This window comes from Astatotilapia calliptera, chromosome 13 (genome assembly GCF_900246225.1).
Source record: "Astatotilapia calliptera chromosome 13, fAstCal1.2, whole genome shotgun sequence".
Classification (NCBI taxonomy): Eukaryota; Metazoa; Chordata; class Actinopteri; order Cichliformes; family Cichlidae; genus Astatotilapia; species Astatotilapia calliptera.
The window spans coordinates 31,263,915-31,276,049 of NC_039314.1; the positions used below are offsets into that span (position 1 = coordinate 31,263,915).

The 12,135-nt window shown below is 44.3% G+C and overlaps 1 protein-coding gene across 8 annotated transcripts in view; it reads left to right on the forward strand.

Annotated features, from left to right (window-relative positions):
- Positions 1-3,980: 3,980 nt before the first annotated feature.
- Positions 3,981-12,135, forward strand: part of hspa12a (heat shock protein 12A) — a 72,363-nt gene continuing 64,208 nt past the window's right edge. For 5 of the 8 annotated variants that reach the window (XM_026191207.1, XM_026191208.1, XM_026191210.1 and 2 more), the window contains exon 1: positions 3,982-4,407. In XM_026191207.1, the coding sequence (XP_026046992.1) occupies positions 4,368-4,407 (40 nt within the window). In that variant the 5' untranslated portion in view covers positions 3,982-4,367. Of the gene's footprint in view, positions 4,408-12,135 lie in introns of all 8 variants that reach the window. The other 3 variants (XM_026191211.1, XM_026191213.1, XM_026191209.1) reach the window with 2 other exon arrangements.

The following is a 12,135-nucleotide window of genomic DNA, read 5'->3' on the forward strand; positions in this document are numbered from 1 at the left end:
GATTACCATTCTGTACCTCATAACCTGTACTGAACTCTTTTCCTACTCGTTCAAACATTCCTGATCCATTTCTACATTTTTCCTGTCGATCTGATGCAGCTTGACCAGGAGTCTTTCTTTCACATCCTATCATATGTCTTCTCAGTATCTACAAACACAGCTGTACTCTCTCCTTGGGTCGTCTTACTACATGTTGTAGACACAGAGCTGGATCCATCTTGCTTCTTCTTTCCTAAAACCACTATGAGAATATTTGATCTTACCATTAGTTTCTAAGAAATAATCTTTCATTCACTATTTTTTCCATTATTTTCTCCAAATGAGATGTTAAAGTTATTGGCCTGTAACTCTCAGCTAAGCTTGGATCCTTTCCTGGTTTACAGATGGAACAACAACAGCCTTTTCCCACTGATTTTTTTACTTTCACCCCATATTTTGTTAGATAATTTTACTATTCTACTCTTACCAAACTTACCAAGGTTTTCAATCATGCAGTAACTAATTAGATCTGGTGCTGGAGCTGTATTACTTTCTTTAACGCATTATGTAACTCTGCTATTGAAAACATGACAGTTATCAGTCCTTCATGTTCACCTCTTTCTTGTAGGGCCTCCTTTCCTTTGTGTTTCTGCATTATTTAAACTTTCTATGCTGTGAACTTTGCAAATGTTCCTGCCAATAGTTCGGCTTTACTTTTGTTATCAACTATTTATCTTTCATTATTGGATAACCATACTCTTTCCCGTAGACAGACATATATTTATTAGTTGTCCGGACTCTCTCCAAAGTGTTACAGTATTTCATGCAATATTCCCTCTTACTCCCATTTTAATTATTCTTCTAACTTCTGCCTGTTTCCTTTTAGAGCCTTACATTTTTAACACACATTATTATTATTTTCAGTGTTTTAAATGCTTTATTCCTGGCTTTAATTATGCTTTACATTCTTGTGTCCAACACACAAGAATGTAACACACTAACTTTTCCTTTTTGTTACCTCTTTTCTTTGGGATAGACTTTAAAGTTTAACTGATTAATTGGCTGATCAAAATCAACATCTTTATCATCAAGAGCTAACTCTAGAAATCTAGATTTGGTTTAAACCAATGTTTCTTGTGTACACATGATATCTGGATTTAAATTTAATGAACACATCTGTGCCCTGAAGCGCCTGTCCATTTGCAGCTAAGTTCCTGGCGTTCCATTGAAGGATTAACATTAAGGTACAACGTGTGAGTCTGATGAACCTTCTCCATGACTAAGATCCCAGGACAGATCCTTCATATTGGAGAACTGATCTTTTTTGTTTTGGCTCGTTCTGAACCGTTAATGACAAGTTGGACTATTTGGATTCCAGCCTGCTAAGTGCTTTTTCCATCTGGTCCTTGTTCTTTGTACCTCTACATCCTTCCTTCTCGCTGACTATTTTCCTTTCCTTCCTTTTTACAACCCGTTTGTAGTTTTGTAGTCATTTACCAAAACAACAGATGGTGAGTATTTGGCGCTTTTCCCCCCAGTAAATAAACAACACAACAAATAAAACAAACAAACAACACACCCACTGTAACCATATTAATTTATTTCCTTGTAAATCCATAATCTAATAAGACATAGTACTTTCCTAAATTGACACAGTGTGTAGTGTCTTATAATCCTTATTAGACTGTCTTTGGTAGCATAAATAAGCAGGTCAACTAGTAGTTACAGTATGTAAAAGCTGTTAAAATACGGGTAATATATAATAAATACTGCGCAGTAAGGATCTGTAAGACTCCCACATGTCTAAAACCATAACTGTGAATCATTTAACCAATAAAACTCTTAAAAGTCAAAACATAAATCAGCTATGATCATGTAGCTTAATAATAAAACGTTAGAATTATTGGGCAGTCAAGAACGTAGTGTGATTGTTAGTGTGCAGTAAACGTTTATACACAAATGCATATAGTCATCTTAATAATAAATGTAAGTTAATTTCCATCAGTTATAGTCTTCTGTTCATGCATGAGTCACTCAAACGCACCACTTCCAGTACAAGATACAGATTACGGAGAATGCCCCAGTTCACCTGAAAAGTTTGGTGCCAGTGCTGCAGAAAGTGCTGGAACTGGGAATAACTAAAGTTTCCAGTAGCTAGTGGTGCATCCCCACTGTTCTGACAAACAGAAAGATTTTTGTATTGATTTCTGGTAAATAAATGCCATTTCTAACTTTCATCCTAGAACTGGTGACGTTTGGATAAAGGATATGTGGACACCACCCAATCATTTCCTGTTCCCACCACTGAGAGGAAGGTGAGAGGTTTTGTAGGCCTGGCTGGATGGTATAGAAACATTTGTGTCCCGATTTGCAGAGAGAGTAAGTTGTGTTGAATGACCTCAGCAAGAAATTGGGTCCTAACAAGGTACACTGAACAGAGGAATGTGAGAGAAGCCATAATCCCCCAGCCTGTTCTCCACAGCCTTGACTTTGACAACAATCATCCTGCAAACAGATGCAGAAGGCGTTTTTTGTTTGCTGCTCAAAGAGGCCACTGGTGCTCTCAGAGCTGCCATGTTTGCTGGTAAACTGAAACTTTGATCAATAAAAATTAACTTGGGCTGTACTGAATTGAGTCTTTGCGACGGGGCGCCGTGGCAAAGACGCCTCTCACAGATACATTGTCCAATCTCGATCAAACTTCTCACGCATTGTAACTTCCTGAACACAATTCAATTGTAATATTTGACAATGGCCACAGCGCCACGTAGCGGGGGCAGGAAATGTCACGTATTGCATGTTGGGGTACAGTTTGAAGGTGCGTGCCCCCAGCAACCACAAATTTGTCCAGAAAAACATTAAGAAGTTGGACTTGTGTTACACTGTAAACTGTGAGCTTTCATACAAAAGATACACCCCTGGCAGCATGGAGAGCTTTGATGTTTTGCCACGATGAGCCATATTTCTATAACACATAGAAATCTAGTCCAAACTCCACAGGATGACGGTCCTGCCCTGAACACACTGATATGCCCACTCTCAGCAAAATTTAGAGCGCCCCCTACTGGAAACAAGAAATGTCAAGTCAACATGTTGCCACTTAAGAAGCATTACTCCTCCTTCTCTTCTGTAGGGCTAGCTAGATGCTGAAGTACTGCGACTAGAACTTTTAGACATCTGCACTGTTCCGGTATCGTGCCCCCCCCCCCAAAAACAACACTGGCCCACGTTAACACCCGGCAGCAGCAGCGCTCTCTTCAAATGTTTGAAACCCAAAGTATTACGCCTGGTTTGAAAATGTAAAAAGTACAAAGTACAGATACTTTTGTTAAAATCTAGGATCTAGAAAAACATCAGAAAAATAAATACTCAAGTAGAGACAGCTACCTGAAAATAACGTACCTGCAGTAACGACGTATTTGCACTTCCTTACCTCTCACCTGTATTATAATGCCGTGTATACCACTTCACACAGACTGTCACAATCTGTATGGGGTATGCAGATTGTGTTTGTGAACTGGACCAAAGAGAATCACACACATGTAGAATAATAACCAAACCTAAAGACAGTTAAACAGAAGTATCCATCCATCTTATCCGGACTGGGTCGCGGGGGCAGCAGCCTAAGCACAGAAGCCCAGACCTCCCCAGCCACCTCCTCCAGCCTGTCCGGGGAACACTGAGGCGTTCACCGGCCAGCCGAGAGATAGAATCTCTCCAGCGGGTCCTGGGTCTACCCCGGGCCTCCTGAAAAACCCAAAACACAATAATAATCAGAAGACTCGGGACCATGCAACAAACATGCAAACGTTTGTTTGTTTTTTAATTAAAGTAATTAAAGTGGAGGGGGGAAACGATCGACTTGTATGAATCTAACCTGAATGTCTTTCACGTATTCACTCGTTTGGTAATTTTTTCATGGGGTTTTCGTTACACTAGTCTGAATGCTGGTACAGTAGTGGGGGGTACAGCGGTAGTGGGGTACAGTGGGTAGTACTGCATCTTTTGCGGCTGCACCGAGCAAAGCTGCCTCAGACCGGACAGGGGCAGCATTCCTGGTCAGGACAGCCATGAATGTGATGGGAGGGGCGGACAGAGCAGCAGCAGCAAATCTGGGGTCCAACATCCTCTGTGCTGAAGCTTTTCTGCACCTCTCCTGCTTCTAGACCCTCACGAACCTCAACCCTGTCCACGAATATCTCCAGGTCTTATGCACACAACGACAGGCGGTAAAGCGAAGCTCGGGGGGGGCACCGCGTTAGTGACGAAAACCACATTTTGTTTGATTTTTCCCCACTTTGGCCCGGTGCGCCTCAGCAACCAGGAAAATTGCTTGGTGTAGCTGTATCGGAGAGAAGGCTCGAGAGGAGGTGAAACTGCGGGACACGATGACCGAGAAAGACGCATCGTCAGAGAAGATAATCTCAGGTGAGTTAGCTTATCCCGTAGCCTCTACAAACACCTCTGTCGGTACAAGCCGCGGTGCTCTGATAGCAGTTGCGCAGCTGCTTTTCGGTGCAGGCGCCTGTCAGACGCGGAACTCTCTGATATTTGTCCGACGGTGGCACTCCGCGCTTCGGTCTAGTTCTGGCCAAAACGCGTATGCGACACTTTGCTGCAGTGCAGAGAGGCTGTGTGCGCTTTGAAACCCTGCCTGGGATTTCCAAGGGCACTCGTGTTGTGCAGGACCTCGCCCGCGGACTTGCCCCGAGCAGGGACATGTACGAACATGGCGATGTTATAAGTTCTCGCTTTCTCTGGCTCGTGTTTTCCGACTGAGCTCGGTGTGGCAGGTCGTTACCGCAGACACAGACCAGGTCTGTCCTCCATAACGGTGCGGGGTTTGGTCACGTGGCCCATCCCACCGGAGCTGTGACTCAATGCAGCAAAAAAAGAAGTCTGCACCACATCCTCAGGTACTGCTCATCCCCGCCCAGTCGGCGCTGGCACGGCGTGTGATGGAGCTGGAGTCCTGAGCTGTGGTTCACATCAGCGGCGTGCATAGAGCCTGCTGTGTTAAAGTTGGTATCAGTGGCTTGAAGTCGGTCATTTTATTATTGCTTGCTGAACTAACACAATTGTCAGCAGTTCTGTGTGTCGCACTCCAGATGTACATTTAAGCATACCAAGCAACATTTATCAGAATCAGCGCACTTTATTAATCCCTAAGGACATTATGTGGGTTACAGTTGCTCCACTATAGTAACAGAAATATTTAACAATACAATATGTTACAGATTTACAGACATAAGAAAGACTTTTATTTTGACAGTTTCAACCTGTGGGGTCATCCGGCACCATTTTATGCGATGTACCCCCCACCAGCACTTCTCTACCTATAGCATTTTAATGATTTCTTGTATTATATATGAGCTGAAGTTGTGCTGTTTGTGTTGTGACGAGTTTAAATTAGGCAGAAATTCCAGAGCCTGGCTGGTTAGAGTGTGCAGAAGCTCTTTCCTCACAAAAACAAAAGAAAATGAAAAAGCCTGGGCCGGAGACTTGGCAGCTCTCCAGACTTATGTAACGTCACTGAATGAAAGCCATAGAGACTCCACCCTGATGATGTCTCGCAGGAATCAGAGCTTCATAGAACACTTTGTTTGGCTTGGACTCAGCTAAAAACGACTTCTTGTGAGAGTTAATCTCCTAACTTGTGAGGTAATAAAGTCATATGACCATGTGTTTATCTTCCATCTTCACAGCAACACTTTGGTTGCTGGATGAACTTTCGTAGGAGTTCACACAGTTCCCAAAAAATGGAAAGGTTGCCAAAGATACAAACACTTCTTCATGACTCACTCAGCCATGATAGTCTGCAGCTGAATGATGCCTGATTTGCTGCTCTAGAAGATAGAAGGAAGAAAACAACACTTTGTGGCTGAATCAAAAAGACAACATTAGCCTGCTAAGAACAAAGAGTTTTGGCGTTTCAGTCAGTAGTTTACAGATTGACCTAAAAAGGAAAAGATACTTGGATCAGTCCTGGGAGAAGGCACAAATCCCTTTGGGCTATGATTCAAGGAATATGGCATAAAAAACCTTAAACATGTGGCACTACCTGCTGTGGTGGGCCACATGTTTAAGGTTTATTATATTATTAGGTTTATTTATGATGTTGTTCCCGCTGTTTGTAGCACTTTCAGTTTCAGGAGCTAAATTAGGCACAAATCGGAGCTTCTATCTGTTGGTAATGTTCTCGTGACATCACACCCAGGCACGTCTGGCATACTAACTACAATTTTACTTCCCTAAACAGTATAGACCGTGTACTTTAAAGACAGAGTTGAACATTTTCAGAAATATGTTTTTGCATATGAAGGTAAGTCTGGATTATCTGCCTTCATATCACCCTAGCGGCAATTCCAGGCCTCGAGGGCCGGTGTCCTGCAGGTTTTAGATCTCACCTTGGGTCAGCACACCTGAATCACATGATTAGTTCATTACCAGGCCTCTGCAGAACTGTAGGACATGTTGGCTGTATCCCAATTCAGGGTCTGCAGCCTCAACGGTCCACAAGGGCCGCGTACTTAAAGACCGCTAAGGCCGGAAGTGCGAGGCTTGTGAAATGGGCGGTCTAGCCTCCGTCGCGCCGCCCAGGTTGCCTAGCAACCATGATACTAACAGCTGGAAACGTGTCATACAGCTTTGTTTGACAGAAATGAAGGAGAAAATCTTTTGTTCATGTGTTTGTTTCTACATGAGCTTTGATCATTCTCTGTGAGATGAAGCTCAGCTATTGAACGGCGTATATTTTAAAGTAAAGGCTTTAAAACCAAGTTAGTACAAACGTCACTAATGTCACATGACTTTGCCGACATGTGGCCAACAGGAATGTTTTAATGTTCTTCGTTATTAAACATTTGCACATAAATAAGTGACGTCATATTCAGTACTTAAAGTTCACTCTTCGGCCGCACCTCATCCACCGTTTTTTTTCGGCAAAATTATCCACACCCACCGCCGCGCTATGCATTCTGGGATATGTTGGGCCACGAAGTCTACACCGCCACATCCTTAAAATTCAGGGAAATGAAGGACGCATTTGAGGGCCGCATTTCGAGCAGCCTTCAAATTGGGACAGCCTTCGGCGCGTCGCTGTGATGTAATCAGCCTTAAAATACGGCCTTTAAGGCTGCAGAGCCTGGATTGGGACACAGCCGTTGAGGAGCTAATTTAGCCATTTGAATCAGCTGTGTTGGTTCAAGGACACATCTAAAACCTGCAGGGACACCGGCCCTCGAGGCCTGGAGTTGCCCACCCCTTCCCTGGCCTTAGGATCCTCTGCTGTCACACCAACCCTCCGCATTTCCTTTTCCTCCTCCCCTCTCTCGTCCTTTGTCTTTGGCTAAAAGTAGCACAGTTTCCACCGTGGTGGTCATCGTTGACCCAGGCCTTGACTGATCCAGTGTGGAAATGTTAGCGATTATCAGCATGTTTGATTTGTCAGAGATGCTGGATGCCCTTCCTGGTACAACCCATGCTGGGTTTAGGAGCAATACTAAAAGTACGCTGGCTTGTGGCTCCCTCATTATATTGGGGTGGGGTCTTGGATCTATATACTAGACCAAAAACAACTTGCTAATGGGCAGCCTACCACTGGCCTGGACTCACTGTGCGAATTAATAAACAGGGGTTTCTGCCATGGCGGCTCGTATGCCTGTGTGCTGCTGAGGCCATGGAAGGCTGGCTGAGGTAACGCTGTGCAGTTATTACACACATCTGTACATGGAAGTTCAGCTTGACCGTGTTTCTGTCAGTCTGCAGCACCATCTTTACAAAACAACTTTCTGATACATTGAATGACCATATATACATTTTTCCCCCTGTGGGCCTTTTGGTATTTCAGCAGTTTTCTGAGCTCTGTGCTGTGGGGGTCACTGTGGGCTGTTTGTTATGACAGTGAGGATAACGAGTGGGGATAGCTGGGTCCTGGAGAGAGAGAAGAACCTCACACATGTAGACCTACCCAGCTTTACACAATGTTAAACTGCACATATCAGCTTTATTGCTGCTGATTACATCGTAGGCTTAACAAAGCTTCACAGCAGAATCAGCAGTTAGACAGGACGATAAAGGAAACTCACTCACGCCAGATAAGAACTGCTGGGATAACTGGTGTTGCCATTTATGCTGTTCTCTGTCTGGTGGCTGCATCAGGCATGTTTCTGCAGATGTAGGCAGTTGTAGAGTTGGATGTGTTTCACGTGTGTAGTTGATGAACGTGTCTCTGTTTTAAATTAGTGTCGAGTTTAAAGGAGCTGCTGGTTGAACAACATTAACAGTTTTCTGTCTGGGATTTAGATGCACATACTTCTAATATATCACTGAATGAAGTGTCCACCAGCACAATGGAATCCCATAATGCACTGCAACACTGTAACAGTATTTTACATCTTGAAGGAACATTATTAGTCATCAGACGGTGACTTTTACACAGACACACACACACACACACACACACACAGACACACAGAGAAACGCACACACAGACACACACAGAGACACACACAGACACACACAGACACACAGAGACACACACACACACACACACACAGAGAAACGCACACACAGACACACACAGAGACACACACAGACACACACAGACACACAGAGACACACACAGACACACAGAGACACACACACACAGACACACAGAGACACGCACACACAGACACACACACAGACACACACAGACACAACACACACACACACACACACACACACACACAGAGACACACACACACACACAGACACACAGAGACACACACAGACACACAGAGACACACAGAGACACACAGAGACACACACACACACACACACACACACACACATAGCTTGTTTCCTCTCCTGCATCTGCGATCTCATTTTTCAAAACTAATAATAACAATAACAACAACAATAATAATAACAATAACAACAATAACAATAACAACAATAATAATAATAACAATAACAACAACAATAATAATAACAATAACAATAACAATAATAACAATAATAATAATAATATCAATAACAATAATAATAACAATAACAATAATAATAATATCAATAACAATAATAATAACAATAACAATAATAATAATATCAGTAACAATAATAATAACAATAACAACAATAATAATATCAATAACAATAATAATAACAATAACAACAATAATAATAATATCAGTAACAATAATAATATCAATAACAATAATAATAACAATAACAATAATAATAATATCAATAACAATAATAATAACCATAACAATAATAATAATATCAGTAACAATAATAATAACAATAACAACAATAATAATATCAATAACAATAATAATAACAATAACAACAATAATAGTATCAATAACAATAATAATAACAATAATAATAATATCAATAACAATAATAATAACCATAACAATAATAATAATATCAGTAACAATAATAATAACAATAACAACAATAATAATATCAATAATAATAATAACAATAACAACAATAATAACAATAACAACAATAATAACAATAACAACAATAACAATAATAATATCAATAACAATAATATCAATAACAATAATATCCATCCATCCATCCATCCATCCATCCATTTTCATCCGCTTTGTCCGGGGCCGGGTCGCGGGGGCAGCAGCCTAAGCAAAGAGGCCCAGACCTCCCTCTCCCCAGCCACCACCTCCAGCTTATCCGGGGGAATACCAAGGCGTTCCCAGGCCAGCCGAGAGATATAATCTCTTCAGCGTGTCCTGGGTCTGCCCCGGGGCCTCCTCCCGGTGGGACATGCCTGGAACACCTCACCCAGGAGGCGCCCAGGGGGCATCCTTGTCAGATGCCCGAACCACCTCAGCTGGCTCCTTTCGATGTGGAGCAGCAGCTGCTCTACTCTGAGCCCCTCCCGGATGGCCGAACTTCTCACCCTATCTCTAAGGGAGAGGCCAGCCACCCTTCGGAGGAAGCTCATTTCTGCCGCTTGTATCCGCGATCTCGTTCTTTCGGTCACTACCCACAGCTCGTGGCCATAGGTGAGGGTAGGGACGTAGATCGACCGGTAAATTGAGAGCTTCGCTTTTACACTCAGCTCCCTCTTCACCACGACGGACCGGTGCAGCGTCCGCATTACTGCAGCTGCAGCCCCAATCCGTCTGTCGATCTCCGGCTCCCTTCTCCCATCACTCGCGAACAAGACCCCGAGATACTTGAACTCCTCCACTTGGGGCAGGAACTCATCCCCGACCCGGAGTGGGCACTCCACCCTTTTCCGGCTGAGAACCATGGCCTCAGATTTGGAGGTGCTGATCCTCATTCCCGCTGCTTCACACTCGGCTGCGAACCGCTCCAGTGCGAGCTGGAGGCCCTCACCCGATGAAGCCAACAGAACCACATCATCTGCAAAAATCAGAGATGAGATTCTGAGGCCACCAAAGCGAAAGCCCTCCGCCACTAGGTTGTGCCTAGAAATCCTGTCCATAAAAATTATGAACAGAACCGGAGACAAAGGGCAGCCCTGGCGGAGCCCATCACCCACCGGGAACGAGTCCGACTTATTGCCGGCAATGCGAACCAAGCTCTTGCAACGGTTGTATAGGGATCGAATGGCCCGTAGCAATGGGCCAGACACCCCATATTCCCGCAACACCTCTCACAGGACACCCCGAGGGACACGGTCGAATGCCTTCTCCAAGTCCACAAAACACATGTAGACTGGTTGGGCAAACTCCCATGCACCCTCAAGTATCCTGGAGAGGATAAAGAGCTGGTCCAGTGTTCCGCGACCAGGACGAAAACCGCATTGTTCCTCCTGTATCCGAGGTTCGACTAACGGACGAACTCTCCTTTCCAGCACCCTGGCATAGACTTTCCCAGGGAGGCTGAGGAGTGTGATCCCCCTGTAGTTGGAACACACCCTCCGGTCCCCTTTCTTGAAGATGGGGACCACCACCCCGGTCTGCCAGTCCACAGGTACTGCCCCTGATCTCCACGCAACATTGCAGAGGCGTGTCAACCAGGACAGCCCTACAATGTCCAGAGCCTTCAGGAACTCGGGGCGGACCTCATCAACACCAGGGGCTCTGCCACCAAGGAGTTGTTTAACTGCCTCAGTGACCTCGCCCCCGGAAATTGGCGGGTCATTCCCCTCATCCCCAGACTCTGCTTCCTCCTCGGAAGATGTGTCAGTGGGATTAAGGAGGTCCTCGAAGTATTCCTTCCACCGCCTGACAATTTTCTCAGTCGACGTCAGCGGCGCTCCGCCAGCACTATACACAGTGCAGGTAGAGCACCGCTTTCCCCTCCTGAGACGTCTGACGGTTTGCCAGAATCTCTTCGAGGCAGCCCGAAAGTCTTTTTCCATGGCCTCTCCGAACTCCTCCCACACCCGAGTTTTTGCTTCAGCCACTGCCCGAGCCGCATTCCGCTTGGCCTGTCGATACCTGTCGGCTGCCTCCGGAGTCCCACAGGATAACCAAGCCCGATAGGACTCCTTCTTCAGCCTGGTGGCTCCCTTCACCTCTGGTGTCCACCATTTGGTTCGGGGATTACCACCACGGCAGGCACCAACCACTATTATTGTTATTATTATAACAATAATAATAATAATAATAACAATAATATCAATAACAATAATAATAATGACAGCGTTAACAGAAAGTTCCAGCCTAGATGAACAGATTTCTCCACAATGATGCTTCATTTGTGACATGTGTTCCCACGCCTCATCACTTCTATTTGGAAGTGTCTGAAAAAGGTGCAGTGTATGTGTGAAACGTTTGTATCATCTGAATGTGATGAAGGGAGTTACTAATCCAGGGCCTGTGTTATTCATAGCAGTACAAACAGTGAGACTGTCATCGTCAGCACTGAGCACACCCAAACCTTCAGCTGTCAGTCAGGAGTTAGCAAACACAGGCCTGTTAATATCTTCATACAGTGACCACGATACCAGTCGAGCACAGCTGACCTTTTTATTCAAGTCAGTTCTGTTTATTTAGCGCTAAATCACAACAACAGTCACCTCAAGGTGGTTTATATTGTAAGGTAAAGACCTACAACAATACGGAGAAAACCCCCCAAAATCAGACGACCCCCAAATGAACAAGCGCTTTGTGGACACTGGAAAGGATGAACACATAAAGAAGCAAACCCCACATAACCAGTCGC